The sequence below is a fragment of the Lutjanus erythropterus genome, chromosome 8, assembly GCF_056507025.1.
Source record: "Lutjanus erythropterus isolate fLutEry1 chromosome 8, fLutEry1.hap2, whole genome shotgun sequence".
NCBI classification, from domain to species: domain Eukaryota; kingdom Metazoa; phylum Chordata; class Actinopteri; order Lutjaniformes; family Lutjanidae; genus Lutjanus; species Lutjanus erythropterus.
The window spans coordinates 7856394-7875873 of record NC_139324.1 but is presented as its reverse complement, the minus strand read 5'-3'; the positions used below and the strand labels follow the sequence as shown (position 1 = coordinate 7875873).

General features: G+C 39.8%; 1 protein-coding gene across 2 annotated transcripts; it reads left to right on the top strand.

Annotated features, from left to right (window-relative positions):
• The first annotated feature begins 385 nt into the window (after positions 1–385).
• Positions 386–18671, top strand: armc8 (armadillo repeat containing 8). 2 transcript variants are annotated; one of them, XM_084724380.1, is made up of 22 exons: positions 386–577; positions 3952–4028; positions 6444–6515; positions 6791–6933; positions 7061–7158; positions 8220–8312; positions 8421–8501; positions 8635–8710; positions 8807–8897; positions 9384–9444; positions 9563–9763; positions 11042–11137; positions 11233–11315; positions 12164–12245; positions 12390–12476; positions 12558–12650; positions 14043–14192; positions 15302–15397; positions 15688–15783; positions 15894–15966; positions 17784–17877; positions 17960–18671. In XM_084724380.1, exons 1-22 carry the CDS (start codon positions 533–535, stop codon positions 17991–17993), a joined length of 2022 nt encoding a protein of 673 aa, XP_084580506.1. In that variant the 5' UTR covers positions 386–532; the 3' UTR covers positions 17994–18671. The 2 variants fall into 2 exon arrangements, with proteins under 2 accessions (XP_084580506.1, XP_084580505.1); XM_084724379.1 differs by having other exon boundaries at positions 6791–6939.
• The last annotated feature ends 809 nt before the right edge of the window (positions 18672–19480 follow it).

The following is a 19480-nucleotide window of genomic DNA, read 5'->3' as shown; positions in this document are numbered from 1 at the left end:
GAAATCTCACGAGAGTTGCGCAAATCTTGGGTTCCCTTATGAATACGACTTCAATCTGAGCAAATCCATTTTGATCATTGGCAGTAGATTCCACGAAAAAAATGTTGAATGCAATTTTATGCACGTACGTACTGTTTAGTATCCTCATGACTAAATTAGTATCTGTTACATAGTCTGTATCTTTTACGTTTATTTTTGTATCCAATACATTGTTTGTATGGGTCAACTTGTCGTATCGAATCTAACTCAAAGAGACATCCCCTACGTCACATTTATAAACAACATTTACTTAATTGACAAATCCAATGTCTGACAGGCGGCTCTCCAAGTTAGCGGTGTTGTTTTTTGTAGTATATCTACTGCTAGTGATTACAGAGGGGAGGAATATAGTTGCCAGTTTTTACTATAACGCCAGCGGGGGGCTGCGTGATTCAGCTGCAGTTACTTTTTCAAAGCTGCTCACAGTTGCTCTGGGGGGCGGAGTGTCTGCAAAGTGCTGCGCCGATTGGGGCGCTCGATCGGGGGAAGAGAGATGGCGTGCTTGTTGGAGGCCCCTCTCCGCATCAGTGTGCTGTCTGTGAGTGTCACTCTCATAGTTTCTAGTTGCATGGTCACAATTACAGTATGCGCACTGCAACAGCGAGTGGTTAATGTAATTTAATCAGTCATACGAGGAAGCTAAGAGCAATGAAACTGAGAAAGCTTGATGTCTCTTGTTAGCCTGTAAGCTAAGTTAAAGGCTTTGCAACATGTAGCACTGTAGCGGTCCGCCTACGTAGCTGATGGTGAGAGCGGTTTTTATTCCGACTTCGTCCGGATGGGCGGGGACGTTCTGAACACGAGAAAAGATCACGCGGTTAATGTGTCCGCTCTCCCCGTCGGTGTGTTGAGGAAACCAAACCAAGCGAACGAAGTACCTGTCAGTGTCACTCGGAATGAGTTAGCAGCTAAGTGCTAACTAAGAGTGAGAGTGCTGTCACTACAGTGCATTTAGAAAATATCCCAAAACGTTGAAAATATTACATAATGCACAGTGGAACAATAAGTTGCAGGGACGAGCTTTTTACTGCCACTATCAGATATTATTTGTCCTTCAGCACTGCATGTTGCTAATTATAATAGCAAACTTAACCATGTTTAGCTAGCTAACGTGAGGTGTTCCAAGTAACGTTAGCTCACCATTAGCATACGGTGAAGCTAACGAAGCTAACGTAACTCTGTGATTCACGACCTCTGGAGTTTTCGACTAAGTAAAATAAACTCTGGCGGCAGCCGAAAGTCAAGCGTTTATTATGATGTTGTAATTTGTTCTAGCAGGTGACAGTAGCTGTCAGGTGTAACTTGGCTAAAGTTTACGTTAAATACGTAGAGAAAACGAACATTGCAAAAGTGAAACGCCCCCACGTTTGGAACATACAGAAAGGAGATTTGTTTTAGACCCTTTAAGGATACTCAACTTGCTTTGCCTGGGACCACTTATGCAAAATGACAGGAAGCCAGGGGGTAGTTAGTAAACTAACAATAATAACATTTATCAGATAAAATGAAAAAAAAATGGCGTATAAACTCATCTTTCTTTGATTTTTTTTGTTTTCAAATTAACCTACTTGATTTTTTTTGTTTTCAAATTAACCTACTTTCTACTTCAACTTATTAATTACAGTTAATTTATGCAAGCATTGACGCTAGGCCTATATGACAGGTAAATCAAATATTTTTTTTCTGCATTTAATAGCTGTAGCTGCATTTCAGTAGTAAGTGCTTGGGTTACATTTGAACGAGTTTATGCAGTGTTAAAGGGATAGTTCTCCCAGAAATGAAAATTCAGTCAGTATCTACTCATCATCATGCTGATTGAAAGTTGGGTTTAGTTCTTTAGTCTACAAAACGCTGCTGGAGTTTCACAGGAACACAGCCTTGCAGAATCTCCCAAACAATGGAAATAAATGGTGACCAGTTTTCAAACATATAAAACATATAAAATGCCTCCATACTGCTTGTCTGGTGTGATCCAAGTTTCCTAAAGCCCCAACATGCCAAGTTGCCTTGAAAGACATCATTTACACCATGATTTTAGTCTGAATCTTCACTGTAGATCCTTAACTTGGAGCTACATTTCACTTGCTCACTATCTGAAGTGACAGTGTGTATACGCACAATTTTTTGTCTTTGAAAACTCGTCACTATTCACTTCCATTGTTTGAAAGATTCAGCAGCACTGTTTTCCTGTGAAACTCAAGCAGTGTTTTTTGGACTAACGAACTAAACCTGACCTTCAGTCAGCATGAAGGTAAGTGGATAATGACTAAATTTTCATTTTTGGGTGAACTACCCCTTTAAATATACCTGTCTAGAAGATCTTCCATCATGCAGTCACTCAAATGTTGAATTTATTTTTATAAACAAAATCTGCTCCTACACCGGACAGGATGAAAAGCATGTTTAAGCTCTCTTAGAGTTTGTAGGCTTACATGTAACTTCACGAGTATGAGCCAAGGGACACTATTGACTTAAAAAAAATACAAGCAGCACCATTGTGTTTGTATTGGATTTTAATGAGAAATAAATAATGATACAATAGAAGTGACACATTTCCAAAAACAGGTCCATGCAGGTCCAGGATGTGCTGAACACCTTTTTAATAGCATGCAGGCACCAGAAGCAGCATGTTGTCAGCTTGGTGTGGTTTTCTCCTCTGAGGTCATATGGAAAGTTCTGGTCAAAGCTGTCAGTGACAGAAACAAAGTTTGCTGCTGTCACATGTAGCCACTGGGTGTCAGGTGGAACAGTTTTTAAAGGGACCTGCCATGGATGCTGCTGCATATGTCAGTGTGTATGACTGTGGATTCATCAATGTTTGTAAGCAAGTAAACAATTAAAGCCCTTCTTTTTAGTGAAATGGTTAAAATTCAGTTTGTTTAATGGATTTTGTTTTTTTTTTTGTTTTTTTTTAGCTCTTTAAATGCATGTTTTTACCATACTATAAAACAATTTAACCTGATCATCATTGTTGCCAGATTGGGCTATTTTCCGCCCAGTTGGGCTGTTTTGGGTTGCATTGTGCAGTTAAAATGGGCTTAAGTGGATGGACAGGATTTGAGCTGGTTTACATGAGTTGGGCTGGTTTTAAAATACTTAAAGAATGCAGTATATTAAAAAATAGATTTATAAATTGTATTCGATAGTTATGCGAACACATGCAGTCAGTGCAACTTTGATATGATCATATAATTCATTCTGCTGAGAGGATAGCTGCAGCTATTAAATCTGTATTTTTTATTATAAAAGAAACTGCTCACAACACTGCAACATAATTATTCAGTCTCTCCCTCATTATGTGTGCGTGGAGAGGAATGCACTTTAATTTAGCATACTGTCAAGGCTTGATGCAATTGACAAAGTTAGACAAAACCTATTATTTTTCATTTGAGTTGTCCCTTTATTTTCTCTTTTTTAGGGCAGAAAGCAGAAATGGGGAAAAAAGTTGTATACTTATTAGCTCCTACCTGCATCTCAGTGCACTTCAATCATTGTTTTATTATTTTCTCATATTGAAAAATTGTTATGAACCACACTGTTGCTACTGTTTATGAGTCCCTTTGTATTGTATATTATAGATGTTATTTGGGTGTTTTGATCAATTTGTGCAGATTTTGTTCAATTATTGTCTGGAAAACCTCAAACCAAACTGGCAACACCGCTGATCATGCAGAGATATAGTCCAGCATCTTTTCTCTCAGATTTTATACTTCAGTTTGTTGTTAAATTGATCTTAGAAAGTAAAAAAGGGCAAGTTTGCTGAAATCTGTTCACAATATTTGTTCTTTTCTGTTTTATGTGTGTGTGTGATAGAAACTGAGCAAGATGCAATGTCATTAACTTCCTGGAAATGTAGTCATAGCTGAAAAATGCATATATCATTGAACATTTATGTTCTGTTTGTCCTCACAGGAAGTCACTGCCACTAGTCGCCATTATGTTGACAGACTGTTCGACCCCGACCCACAGAAAGTGCTGCAGGGAGTCATGTAAGTCCAGCAACATGGTGCAGGGAAGTTTTTGACACAGGTCCTATGCTGAGTCGTGTCCTCCAGTTAGCCAGCTGGTGTTGCAAAATGTCTTTCACAGGTTGTTGATTAGATTTGGTAATAAAAGTACTTCTTTTGAATATCATTCGGAGACTTTAGTGTGTAGAGAACATCACTGATGGTGGTGTTCCTCAGTGAGTATGAAGTCAGGCTTTCATGTGACACACTGATTCAAAATGCATTTCACCCTTCAGTGTGATCTCATTCTAACTCTCACTCTGTCTGACTTGTGGTGACCTGGACTCTGCCTATTTCATCGTTATTTTTAACTTGTGAAGAGACTAGCTCTGGTTACGCGCTGTACCGCTCCACCAGCGGAGCACCTGACTGAAGTGACTGCCTGCTGGAGCTGTACTTTTCCACCAGCCTCACTCACCTGCTACTTGATATCATCTGGGTCACTTGCAGAGAGCAGAGGAAACACTGCATGGAAAACAGAATGCAATGAATACAAATGAACAGGCTCAGTCTGTGTTCTGTGGTATATCTGCCAGCCTGGCTGACCTGAGGTCTGTCTGCCCTCCTGGTGTCTTGGTAACTTCTCAGATGATTAACTCATGGCCTCTGCTGTGCTGAAGACTTACCCTCACAATCTCTGACCAGGCTGATGACTATTAGCTAAATTTAGAATGGGTTGCATCAACAAAGATTAATTTAATCAAAGATTAGTACTAATCAGAGTTTAGCAAATCTAGGTTTAAAATGAATAAATTAAGATTTAAAATTACACAGTAGTCTGCTGCACAATTAAAAACAAATCTCAGTTTAGCAAATCCAAATTTAGTGATATATGGAGACGTTTTACCCACCTATATTAAAATAAATAAAAAATAAATTTGAGTGCTGTCCAGACCTAATAAGTATAAAAGACGCGGAAAAACATTCACTTTCGACTACACTGTATTCCTTAATAAAATGTTGCATTGTCTGCTATTTAGCAAAAAAGTTAACAAATTGTTACATTGTGTACTAGCTAGCAAAAAAGTTCAAATGTTGCATTTTGGGTGGCACGGTGGTGCAATGGTTAGCACTGTCGCCTCACAGCAAGAAGATTATGAGTTTGAATCCTCCAGCCAGCTTGGGGCCTGGAGATGAACTGAGATGAACTGGCGACTTGTCCAGGGTGTACCCCGCCTCTTGCCCAGTGTCAGCTGGGATAGTTTCCAGCCCCACCCAAGACAATTCAGGATAATGGATGGATGCATTGTGTGCTAGCTAAAAAGTTAAAATGTTGCATTGTTTACTAGGTAGCTAAATAGACAGCTAACCTGGTAATTAACTTACTCCTGATGGCTCAACAGAGAAGCTCTTATTTCTTCTCTTTTGAGAAAAACTATCAAATTATCAACTGGAGTGAAAGAAAGAATAGACACATCCTAATGGGTTGAGTTTGTTCCTTAACTTTCCTCTAGGAACTCAATCATTTTTCTCAAATTAGCTCCAAAAGGCAGGTATTTTAAAAGTTAGACCTCCTCAAGTGTAAGTTTAAAGTTAATCCTGGATCACAGGTTAAATTTTAATTAAAAGTTTTTGTGCAACAGCATTAGATTTAATCTAGGTTTAGACTGAAAACTTGACTGTGGTTTAAGATAGTTTGCTGCAGCATAATTTAAAGTTAAACCATTGTTGGTGCAACGCAGCCTTATATATTAACCACTGGGTGAAAATGCATATTTAATTAAACACGGTATGCTGTACTTGAAGCATATTTTTGACTTTTAGATTAAAAGTTGCTTTTTTGTCTGACCTGTCACAGAAGTATAGTGACAGGAATGCTTCAGATTACATCCAGCAACATACAGTGTCAGTCTTCAGTTTTCAGTAGGGCTGCACAATTAATGGAAATACTATCCAGATCACAACATGGCTAAGTGAAATATCCAAAGTCTTTCCTCTAACAATTACTTTCATTATTGATTAATCTGTTGATCATTTTCTTGATTAATCAGTTAGTTGTGGATGTGGATTAGTTATGGTTAATAACTGTACTAACTGTCAATGACCATTAATGACTGTTAAGGATGGTTAATGACTGTCAATGATGTTAATAACTGTTAATGACTGTCAGTGGATTTTTACTTTTATTAAAAAATTACACAAAATGAGTAATTGATGATCAAAATAGATGGCAATTAATTTAGTTATTGATTAATCATTGCAGCTCTACTTCACTGGACACTGTTTTTTTTACACTATAAACTGGGGAGACTGGCTCTGTGCAGTTTTGGCCATAATCTAAAGCATCACCATGCCAACTCTTGATTTTTGTCTCTGCTTGTGAGGTCCATTTGTCCCAGGTACCTCAGTAGATTGCTCAGTGTGGTCCTCATGTTGTGTTTGTGTGTCTGACTGCAGTGACATGAAGAATGCGGTTATAGGAAACAACAAGCAGAAGGCCAATCTGATCGTCCTCGGAGCTGTGCCGAGGTACGTCTCTCTGCACTCCCTCCCACTTCAGCTTTCCTCCTACAGTCCATTTTCTGACCGTCAGAAACATTATTTAAGTACACTCATTAACATGGGCGGCACTGTACATTGCATGCTTTTGTTCAATGTCAAAAAATAGGACCTGGAATAATAACGCAGCAGAGCTGTCAAAGCTTAAAGAGCTGAACTTTGTAGCACCTTCTACCTGTATATTCCAGGTTAATTAGCAGCCTCTACAGTCAGCTGTCCTCTGTGTGTGTGTGTGTTGCTTCCAGGTTACTGTACCTGCTCCAGCAGAGCTCGTCCAGTCTGGAGCTGCGGACAGAGTGTTCCGTGGTGCTGGGCAGCCTCGCCATGGGCACCGAGAACAACATCAAGTCCCTGGTGGACTGTCACATCATCCCTGCCCTTCTTCAAGGTTGGGGTACACACACACACACACACACACACACACTCATGCATGCAAATACTTACTGCAGAGGACAATGTCTTTGGCGTCTTGCAGAGACACAGACCTTTACAGCAGCTGTGTCTTGTGCCTGCAGGTCTCCTGTGTCCGGACCTGATCTTCATTGAAGCTTGTCTACGATGTCTCAGAACGGTCTTCATAAGTCCAGTCACCCCTGTCCAGCTGCTCTATACTGTAGGTGTCTTCTCTTGGACATAACTTGCCTGATTACTGGGTTCAACAATAAGGATTGCACACTTGCCCGGGGCACAAAAAATATTATGTTAGGCTGGTAAATCTAGCAACTCACATGCAGATTGGACAAGTGTTTAAAAAACAGAAAAACAGTTAAACTATTTTGACAGTCAATTGAGAGTTAAAATCATTTTATGCAGAAAATACTGTTGAGATTTCCTGCTTTTCTCTGTTAATTATCATATTAAACTCAGGGTTGGGGTTACTTTAAAAATGTATTCTGATACAGTCGCTAATTGTTAAAAAACTTAGTCAGTAATGTAATCCAAATGTCACAATATTGAAGTAATGTAACTTGATTGCTTTCTGTTACTTTTGGATTACCTCAGTCTAAAATATGGTGAAATTGTTTAGCCTAATGTCGTGTTTTTAGGGCTGCAACTAATGATTATTTTCATCACTGATTGACTCAATTGATTAGTTGTTTGTTCACACATTTGATCAAAGTCCAGGTTGATGTCCTCAGATTGTTTGTCCACAAAGTTTTGTCCACACCTCAAAAATATTCAGTTTACTGTTGGAGACGAGTAAAGACACCAGAAAATATTCACATTTAAGAAGCTGAAATCAGAGAATTTGAACTTTTTTTCTTAAAAAAATGTCTCGGAGTGATTAATTGATTATCAGAACAGATGCAGATTGATGAATTGGCAACTGTGTGTGCACTGTGTTTTGGGGCTGCACAGTTAATCTACATTTTATTGAAATTGCAATATGGCTTTCTGCAATCTTCAAATGGTATGTGCAATGTTTGTTAAACTTTTAAATGAATGAATGTGGTGAGATATGGCACAGATGTCCTGTCCTACAGACTTAGAAAAACATCTTCATTTGATATGCCAAAAAAATGTAAATCATATTGCAATTACAAGATCAGTCAGTTTTTTAATCTGTAAGTGTAATCTTTTGGTGTCCAGATTACTTAATCCTGTTTCATGTAATCTGTTACTTCCCAGGTCTGACCATCTTGAAATGATATTTGTTTTTTTTTTTCCTTTCAGGACTCCACTGTGATTCCCCATCTGATGTCTCTACTGAGCCGCTCACAGAGAACCCAGGAGTACATCACACAGATCTTCTCCCACTGTTGTAAGGTATTTGTTGGTACTTGTTCACACACAAACACAGTGGAGTCCATCACACCTGGACCCAGACCAAGATTTATTGCTGATTGGACTTTTTCTTTTTCTTTTTCTCTCCAGACCCCAGAGCACCAGACGGTTCTTTTCAACCACGGCGCCATCCAGAACATCGCCCCTCTACTTATCTCACCCTCTTATAAGGTACATATCTCTCTCTCTCTCTTTTCTGTGAGGCTTTGCATTTACCCAATTTGCTGAATGGACCTGTCAATCACAGCGCTCAGTTAAATGTTTATGTGTTCGTTGTCTCCTTCCATCCACGCCATCTCGCCAGGTCCGGATGCAGGCGTTAAAGTGTTTCTCAGTCCTGGCCTATGAGAACACTCAGGTCTCCATGACACTAGTGAATGGTGAGGATCTCTTCTCGTCTTTTCTCCTCTCCTCCTGAGCTTTCACTGCACTTTTTTTTTTTTAACCCCGGCTCATCTGTGTGTTTTTGTTGCCAGTGCTGGTGGATGGTGAGCTGCTCTCTCAGGTATTTGTCAGAATGATGCAAAGGGATCAACCCATTGAAATGCAGCTAACAGCAGCCAAATGGTGAGTGACAGAAATCCATATTAACCAGCGCTGGGCAATATGGCTTAAAAATATCTTGATATTTGTAGGCTGTTCCTGTATATACAAAATATCTCTCAATATACACATTTTCTCTAAAAATAATACACTGTAACTTCTGAACATTTGATGTTGGATTATAAAAATGTGTAATTGGTACAGAGAAATTAAAAAGAAAAGTTTAAATAGTGTTTCAACTAAAATGTGCTTGCTCGTGGCTATTCTTATGACCTCGTAGGCCAGCTGTGGATGCCAGATCCAAATAAAGAGAAGTCTCTTTTGATAGTGAAGGTTGCAGACCCCTGAACTATTCTACTGCAATCTGAGCTTATCTATTCACTTTATGTCTTTATTTTTATGTCATCTCCCATATTGCACAGTAATTCATACTTAAACATAATGATCAATAATATATATATTTCTTGTATATTTTTTCCTTGAACATGACTTCCTCTCCTTCTGTCCCAGTCTAACGTACATGTGTCGAGCGGGTGCCATCAGGACAGATGACAGCTGCATAGTCCTAAAGGTCAGACTTTTCTGACACCTCCTCAACCCCACCTCTGTTCATCATTATTATTATGATGATATTACATTAGTTACATGTGTTTCTTTAATGAGCGTGTGACTTCCTGTTGTCCATCCAGACTTTGCCGTGCCTCGTGCGCATGTGCAGTAAAGAGCATTTGCTTGAAGAGAGGGTGGAGGGTGCAGAGACACTGGCCTACCTGATGGAGCCCGATGTGGAGCTGCAGAGGATCGCAAGCACCACCGACCACCTGGTGGCCATGCTGGCCGACTACTTCAAATACCCCAGCTCTGTGTCCGCCATCACAGACATCAAGAGGGTGGGTCACATGTGACATTCCCTTAGCGAGGTGAAGGGGGCAGATGTTATTCAGGTGTATGTGATAGGTCTGTGTCATCAGATGAGCATGTTGATTCCACTGGGCACCGCTGTGATGTGGTCACCGTCATTGCCGCCACTCTAGACAATTCTTGTGATTCCTAACCTGACACACCAGATGGTTTGTTACTCTGCTCTGACCAGTCTAGTTATGTTACTATAATCAACTATGACTCTGAATCCTTAGTGTTTCTGAATGTAGTTATTTGTTTCAAGTGATGCCAATTAGTATCATTAATGTATTTGTGAGGTACTTATCCGTAGTCAGTGTATTACCTACACTAGATGCTAGTTGACACATTGCAGGTTTGGAGACGCAGAGAAGAGTATGAGCACTGAGGCTGCTGCCCGGCTGTGGACAGAGTTGGCAGAAAAATGCATTTCAGCCACTTAAAAAAAGGTCCATCTAAAAAAGTCAGTATTAGTTTAAGTGTATGCTGTATTTAGAATACTTTCACCACTTTACTCTGCCATCAGAAAACCTTTTCTGATGGGAAAGTGCAGTTATATAAGCCAAGTATCTCTCTCTCCAAAGCAACAGGAGTCCATCGGCAAAATCAGTCATTTTGCCTTACAGAGCACAGGAGTTGTTGGTGCACTGCTGTCTCAATCTGTTAGTTTGTTTGTGTTATTGTTTGACTTTGGTGAGTCAGAAGTGACTTTTTAAAAGACCGAAGTCACACAACAACACAAACAAACTAACAGATTAACAGGCAGCTGTCAACTAGCAACCCCTGTGTTCTGTGAGGAAAACATAACCATTTTTACCAAAGGAGAGTGATATTTACTGTATATAACAGTGGTTTTTATGGTAGCTAAAACATTACAATACCCTGTCCACAGCAGTACATTGTCAGCTTCCTACACCAGTACTCCTGCTGCTTCCCCAAACCGGGGGTGTGCCAAGTGACCAAGGTACAAATAATCCAAACTATGCTGTCAGATTCTGTAACACTGGTCAATTATATGAAAAACAAGCCAACATTTTGTAACATCCATCAAAATAAAGTGAGATATTATCAGAATCAGGTTTACCATCAAGTAGTTTTCACATGTAAGGAACTTGTCTTGGTATTTTGGTGCATAATGATAAGCAAGTAAGAGAAAGGAAAAAGAAAAAAACAAGAAGTCAAGATAAAATACAGATATACAGGATATCATCTTGTCACCTGTTGACATTATGAACCTCTTCACTTTCTGTGGTTTCTGTCATTTGCAGCTGGACCATGACCTGAAGCACGCACATGAGCTGAGGCAAGCTGCTTTCAAACTGTATGCCTCGCTAGGCTCCAATGACGAGGACATCCGCAAAAAGGTGACCTTTCCTCAGCTGTGTTTTTGTTTGCATATATAATTGTGTGCATACATACTTAAATTCTAATCCACCCCCTCTGTTTCCTCTGATCACAGATCACAGAGACAGAGAACATGATGGACAGGATAGTCAGTGGCCTATCAGAATCCAGCATTAAAGTGCGTTTGGCAGCCGTCAGGTATGGTGTCTTCCCACTTTGGCTGAACACACTGACGCTGACGTGACTTCTTTCTTTGTGAATACTTCCCTTTTAAATTCTCTCTAGTGGGAGAATTTAACTGGCATTAGTAGTGCTGCAACAAACAATTGTTTTCAAAGTTTTTAATTTAAATTTTATCGATCACTATTTAAACAACTAATTGAATAATCAAGAAAATAATGACAGATTAATTGATAATGAAAATAATTGTTAGTTGCAGCCCTACATACAATACAATATGTTTTTCCCTGGAGATGAAAATGATTGTCCAGTATTTTTTAACATTTATATTTCAAAATATATATTCCCTAATACAGTAGCATCAAGCCTAGTCAGCTGCCAGGATTTTATTGTGAAAGTCTACGAGACAACCTTTGACCTGACAACTGTTTGATCTGACAGCGATGAAGCCTAGCTGATTAAAACTGATGACATAAAGGCAAAGATAGCCCATGGAGGATACTAATTTGTGGACAGTACATTGTCAAAGCCAAGTCGGACATTTGGGTGGATTTTGGTGCAGTTAAAGACTGTGAGAATAATGTTTTCAGTGGCTTTGCCACTTATAAAAAGTTTCAGGAAGTATTAGCTTTTGATAGCTGCAAGCTAGGCTCGTCACTGTGTGTTTGTGTATGTGTGGTAAATCATGAGTGTGAGTTGAGGCACAGGGCTTATGTTGATTATATTCATGGTTCTGGGCGGGATGTGCGTTTTGCAAAATTGGACCCATGCAGGTGATATATCAGACCAAACTTTTAACCGGTTGAATTTCTGCCAAATGTCACAAACTGTGTTTGTGTCTCTGTATACTCATTTCTTTTGTCCAGGTGTCTTCACAGTCTCTCACGGTCGGTGCAGCAGCTGAGGACCAGCTTCCATGACCACGCCGTGTGGAAACCCCTCATGAAGGTCAGTGGAGTTTAAAATAAACAAGCTGTTGTGAGTGCAGACAGCAGATCATCTGAACATTGCAGCTCTGTGGACATGTGCAGGTGTGTTAAGGTGGAAATCAGTAAATACATGAAGAGTAACGTGGTGTGTTCTTATATGCAGCTGTTGCAGAACGCCCCAGATGAGGTCCTGGTCATGGCCTCCTCTACACTATGCAATCTACTGCTGGAGTTCTCACCCAGCAAAGAGGTACTCACACACTCATACACACTGGTAACACAACTGAGGGTTGCTTTTCTGACTTAAGTATTTGTTTGTGTGTTTATGCAGCCCATCCTGGAGTCGGGGGTGATCGAGTTACTATGCAGTCTGACCCAGAGTGACAGTCCTGCACTGAGGGTCAATGGGATCTGGGCCCTGATGGTAAGAAGAGGAGTTTCCATTTTTACACTCATAGGCTTCTTACAGCCATTAAAACCCTGTCAAGTTTATTGAATCTGTGCTTTCCAGGAATCTCAATGTTTGGATATAATGAAATATCTTGTTTTCTCATTTTCTTTATTTTCTCTGCACTGCAAAACTTTGTGTTTACAGTAGGGGTACACAATAAGACTGGCACATCAGCTGTATTGGCCAGTAAAGGCTTTAAAATGAAATATTGTAAAATTATGCGTAGAAGACAAAAGTATGTCTGCAGTGTGAATGTTTTTGAAGTGTCTGAAACAGATAAAGTTCAGGGTTCTTACAGATGAAAAGTGCTTCAATTTTGGATAAGGTGCTTGAAACTGAAAAAAATAAAATAAGTCGGACAGAGAATAAATTAGTAAAGAAAATATTCAAATTTAAGAAGCTGAAATAATTTTTTTTTTTTCAAAACGATTAATCGATTAATAAATCCTGACACAATCTTGTCACCTGAAAAACCCAGATGTATGTCTGTGTGCTCCACATATTTGGACCTATTTATGAACTCGATGTCAGAAAATGTTTCTCAAAGTCCAAAATGACGTCCTCAAATGTCTTGTTTTATCCACAACTCAAAGATATTCAGTTTACTGTCCGAGAAGAGTAAAGAAGCCAGAAAATATTCACATTTAAGAAGCTGAAATCAGAGGATTTGGATTTTTTTTCTCTTAAATAATTACTCAAACCGATTAATTAATTGTTAAGATTAATTTAATAATCAAATAATAACCAATTAATTGTTGCAGCTCTAACAGGATGCCAAGTCTACTTACAGACAGGTGATATGTTTTGAAACATGAAACTGTATTTTCCTCTGATTTGTCTCCCTTCTGTAGAAGAAGATGCATAATTTCGTTGTTTATAGCACAATAGCATCTGATTGAAACATTTTCAGAATATCTTTGTATATAAATGTCATTTACCACAGCTGTAAGGTGCTTAAAAAACTTGAAAATGCTCCTTAAAATGTGGTCGAATTTGACTTCAGGAAAGGTGTAGGAACACTGGAAGGTGCTATCTGCAATAACTGCTCAGCATCAGGCATGTAGGGAGGAGCCAAATCACATTCCTTCAAAACTAAATCTGAAGAGCTGTCATCCTGATCATTACAACGAATTTGTGAGGAACAAAGACAAACCAGGCACCAGCAAAAAGAAACCTGTCAGCAGCAGTTTTCTTAATTTTTCCCAGTGAGTGTTGACAGAATTCCAGTGTCGTGCAGCCCTGGTCTAAAGTTACACATGAGGTTGCAGTGAGTTAAAATACGATCCATTGACGTTTTTTTATATTTTCTCATACACAAACTGCCAGATTATCTGTATGAAACCGTGTGTGTGTCTGTGTGTTCAGAACATGGCGTTCCAGGCAGATCAGAAGGTGAAGGGGGAGATTGTTCGGTGTTTGGGTACGGAGCAGTTATTCCGCCTGTTGTCAGACCCCGACACCAATGTGTTGATGAAGACCCTTGGTTTGCTGCGTAATCTGCTGTCAACACGCCCGGTAAGACACACGCAGCATTATTAATGAACAGTAAATAAAACACTTAGCTTGGTTTTGGGAGGGGAGGATCAAAAGACCAGCAGCTGCCAAATCAAGTTGACGGGTGTCCTAACGTAACCCATCAAATCTTTCACAGCCTGTTTATAATGGAAAATGTGCCAGCATGTTAGCATGTCAGCTAATGTTAACTTCAGTGAATTGTGTATTAATTTACAACATTAACATTACAGTTCAGAATCATTTTGCTGAGTTCAGGTAAACTCCTGCTGCATCCATATTGTTATTTAATTTTAACGTCCATCATTGTCATAAGTTATTGAACACTCAATAAAACCAGACTCACCGGTGTTCAAGTTTAATAAGTGACTGTGTTAACTGGTGACTCCACAAAATAAGTCATAGTACTAGTGATGGTGTCAAATCATATTTGGTGACCTATCAGATTCTGTGACCTGCAGTACTCGGATCCTTCATTTAAGTAAAAGTATTAATACCACAATGTAAAAATGCTTCATTCTAATTAAATATCCTGCATTTAAGGTCCTACATAAAGTACTAAAGTAAAAATACTAAGTAATGTCACATTACTTTTACTTTAATAACTTTGTACTTTTTACTTCAACTTTACTTAGTACTTTTTGATTTAAGTACAAAGGTAAAAGAAATAATACCTGCAGAAAACACAAACATAGGCTGTAGATCTGTTAGACTTAATAAACATGATGTTTATATAACAACTGCTCCCACCTGAAGCACATGGTAACCGCCATCTTGGCAGTCGAATAAAACATACACACTGTGCATGTGCCACCAGGGAGAACTCTCCTACTGTAGAGAGCAGAGTAGAGGGGAAGTACATGTCAACAGATCACTCTTTAAACTGGATTAGAGTGCACCAGAATGCTTTGTTTACATGCTAAAATCAAAAGAATGTTCCTCCAGAGGATTAGTTCATGAACACATCACATTTTCACCTGTCATGTGTTTGCATGTTTGGTTAATACACATGCCTCACTGTGTGCTGAATTAGCATAGATTCTCCAGAACTGTCCAGCATGCATACTGATTGTCTCCTGCTTCCTCTCCACTCTGAACTGTCATGTTGCCAGCACATTGACCAGATCATGAGTTCTCATGGGAAGCAGATCATGCAGGCGGTGACCCTCATCCTGGAGGCAGAGCACAGTATAGAGGTCAAAGAACAGGTGAGCTCGCCCTCTGCTTCATGCTTACTAATGGCTGTCATACAGAATTCATCCTACAGCTGCATGAAAAAGCAGCACTGCAGAGTAGTTTGAACATTCTGCAGGTGTGATTATGGGCTGTCTGCTTGAGTTCAGTCTTCATTCAACTCTTCATGTAGAGTGGTGTAGTGATATTTGTTGAACTGGAAGCACATTAGAAATAATCAAGTGACAATTTAGATGTTTTTCTGAATCATAAAGAAGAAAATGTTCTGATAACACTGATGTAACTAATTTTTCTTATCTGTCAGACGCTGTGCATCCTAGCTAACATCGCCGATGGCAACACAGCCAAGGAACTCATCATGACCAATGACGACATGCTCCAGAAAATCAAATACTACATGGTACTTTATTTAACCACAATCAGCTTCTGTTGATTAGCTCAAATGTTTGGATCATTGAGACCATGTGATCTCTGTGATGTGATTTTTCTGACTTTTGTTGTAACCTGCAGGGGCATTCGAATGTGAAACTGCAGCTCGCTGCCACCTTCTGTATCTCAAACCTTATCTGGAATGAAGAAGACGGTAAGAGACACAACACAAGTGGAAGGAGGGATAAAGATAAAAGGGCTGGGTTCACAGAGAGGAGAAAGAGGAGGAATGTGAGGAAAACTCAGTTCTGTTATTTCTGGTGAAATGTTGTTTACATTACAGCGTATTCACAACAGTGTTCTTGTTACAAACCTGATGGCTGTAGCTACGCTCTGATATCACCATGCAAACTATTTTCTTTATTTTTGTCTGGTCTCATCATGACAGTTTGTTGTTCTACCTTTCTGGAAATACAGAAACAATCGTGTCTGGTTTTAATACTTTTTTGTTCATCGTTCAGTTTAAGCAGAGATTCACAGTTATTGGCTGTGCCCACAAATGTGAACTTTTGCTTTACACTCAGTGCATAATGGACATCCTCACTGAGCTGGTGCAAACAACCACATCCACAATAATGGAGGAAGAGCTTGGAAAGGCAGCTTTTTTCATCATGTAAAATAGAACTTCAGTGACCCTGTGTGGGGCTGCAACTGATGACTATTTTGATAGTCGATGGTCATCGATTATTGAATGATTAATCAACCAGTTGCCCAAAAAAATACAACTCTGGTTTTAAATTTTTTCACCTGAGTTTGTAAGTATTCCTGATCTGTTTTTCCATCCAAATTATGCATATATTTGTGTCATAAAGACAGGTGTGTGTGTATATGTATGTGTGTGTGGTTGAGCATGTGCTCAGAGCAGGCAGGTGTTGGGGATCAGTGCAGAGGGAGAGGTTAGCAGCACAGTTTGCCCACAAATACAAAAGAAGTTCAAGACGTTCTTGCGTCTCACGTCCCAGCTGCTGGGTGAAGAAGCAGAGAGGCTGTGGGATTAAACCGGAGCAGAGTGAGCTGCTCTCTGGCTGTGGAGCACACTCTGCTCTGCCTAGGTTACAAAAATGATCATTCATTGCCTTCTTATTGAGGATCCACCTCCAGTTCATGCACACATTTTCAAAAAATTAGGCTTGAAGTGTAAATAAATGCTTCAGGTCGTGGTAAGGCCAGTGAGCTGCAAAGATGAAAATGAGAGCGTTTCTGTTGTGTGAGAAGTGCAGGTGTCTGACACACTCACTGTTTAGACATGGGGTAAGAATCATTGAAAAAACCTCCTCCTTCACAACTAACCATCTCTACTGCCGCCTCAGTGGTTCACTGATCATGGTGCACTAAATTAGGGCTGTGCAATATGGAAACAAAAATAATATTGTGACATTTTATTTTATTTTAACAGGTATTGTGATAGCAATATGATTCATGGTTAAAGGGAATGATAATTTTCGCATCACAATTTTCAATTTCACTGAAAAAAAAACCCACTATGAAAGTCATGATGTTGTGACGTATGTTGGGGTCTGAACCAAACAAACATGTTTTCTGCCATCTGGAGAACAAGATTTGTGTCCAGAGCATCTCTGCAGCGCTGCAGTACTTCATTATAATGCTGTGTTTTCCCATTTTTTCTTTATCAAAAATTGCAGCTTCTGTCATTTGGATATTGCATTTGGCCGCATTGCAATTTCATTTACACGGAATACTTTTTGAGTTCTGAACAGGAGCCTGTATTGTCAAGGCATGGTCATGTTTGACCTTAAACTCTTCTGACTTCCTGACAAAGGCTTGACGCCAAAAGGCATCACACTTTGTTTTAAGGTGTAACCTGTGATGTTTTACCATTTTCTGACATTTTATAGACCAAAACACTAATTGATTAATCAAGAAAATAATTGACAGATTAATCAACTATGAAAATAATCTTTAGTTGCAGCCCTAGAATGAGTTTTCGTCTCGTCTTTAATGTGTCATCAGGTTCTCAGGAGCGTCAGGACAAGCTGAGGGAGATGGGCTTCGTTGACATCCTGCACAAACTCACCCAGGCCTCCGACCCCAACCTCAGTGACAGGTGGGCCACAACAGCCAATCATAGAACACAGATGATGTATTTTAAGACTGAGCAGGGTGGACTGACTGTGTGTCTCTGTCAGGGCGAAGACGGCGATGCAGCAGTACCTCGCATGACTACAGAGGAGGGAGGTCCCCTACTGCCAGCCTAACTAACAATCGTCAGGAGGACGCCTGCCGTTGGGTCTTTTGTTTCTTGTTTTGTTTAATCTCGAGGCTTGTTTTGTTGCACAAAGACACCTTTTTTGGACCTGTGGCTGGCCTCCCTTCACCCCACACCCCACCACCCACCACCCGATACCGCCCCCTCAATGAAGCCTCGACAGTTATGCTCACTCCAGACCTCCTCCTGGAGACTCTGAGACCGTGGTTGTTGGGACATCAGCGGTTAGGAGGGGCTTTTCTTTTTTCTTTTTCAACAATGAAGTGATTTTTTTCTTTGACTTTGAGAGATTTGAGATTTGTGATCTTTTTTCTTTTTTTTTTTTTTTGAGTGCAGCAGCCTGACACTAGCACCACTTTGGTGCTTTTGGACTCCTGACAGCGGAGATTCTGGTCTCAGAGAACCGGACTACGAGGTTTGACACACGAGCAGGGCTGTTGGACAGCACAGCTTCCCAGTTTTATTTTTTAAATTTTTAATTAATATTAATATTAATGTTTCCTTTAAGGCATCAAGCAAGGACACATTTGGAAAAAAAAACACAGACTGCCTATTTTGAAATTTTGGGTGTTTTCTTTTTTTGTGGATACATACCTCGTAAATATATAAATATATATAAATATAAACATAAATATATATTTTTGGATTTTTATTTTCCCCTGACCCTCTGTTTGTTTTCATTCGTTCTCTCTGCACCGTGATTCTTGGCACAGTAGGGTGAATCCACTGCAGTCTGGTTCAGTCGTGTATCTGACTCTGATCATGGTCTTTAGAGGAGAATAAGGAAAAGAAATGTAATTCCTGACTTTTTTTTTTCTTCACCGTTGTGGTTCTGCGTGCACTGGAGCCTGTCACTTCTGTCCTATATCCTTATGATCCCAATGGGAAATGTAGTTCCAGAGTGCTTACTCTGACATGCCCAGTTACTAATGAACAGGCATGAGTACACACAACACCAGAGATGAGAGGATGCATGTATCCTCACACCTCTACCCAATACGACTTAATGTCTGTTGCTGTTTCTGCATTCTCCTCGCCCCCCCACACCTCCTCTGTGTGTGTTTGTCAGACGCGATAAACGAACGCTCCTGGGTTTCTCTCCTTTGATGGGTTTTGAGAAGCGAGCAGGGCCAGAGTAGATGTGAGGAATAAAGGAAGAACAATTTGAGACCGGCCCCTGGAGGGTGAGGTGCAGAGTGCATCCACAGCAGCAGAGACAAGTGCTACATCGTGTTTCATAGAATTTCTTCCCCCAACAGGAGATTTCTAGAGTGTTGTTCCCTGACATTTCAATCCTTACTGAAACTGATAGAATGAATGTTACCATTGGAAAATATATGCAGACCTGAAGAAGGATATCTTCTGTGTTGCGTCTTCTTTCTGCCTGAATCCCATTATGTTTCACCTTAAAAACCAGTGTGGATTGAAGCAGAGGATTGTG

Bases quoted from the DNA above. Each gene is read 5' to 3' on its own strand.
- armc8 (XM_084724379.1), top strand. From the start codon at position 533: ATGGCGTGCTTGTTGGAGGCCCCTCTCCGCATCAGTGTGCTGTCT. The intron at 6,940-7,060 runs GTACACACACAC...TTGTGCCTGCAG, and splicing joins TGCCCTTCTTCAAGGTTGGG to GTCTCCTGTGTCCGGACCTG. The intron at 9,445-9,562 runs GTCAGACTTTTC...TTGTCCATCCAG, and splicing joins ACAGCTGCATAGTCCTAAAG to ACTTTGCCGTGCCTCGTGCG.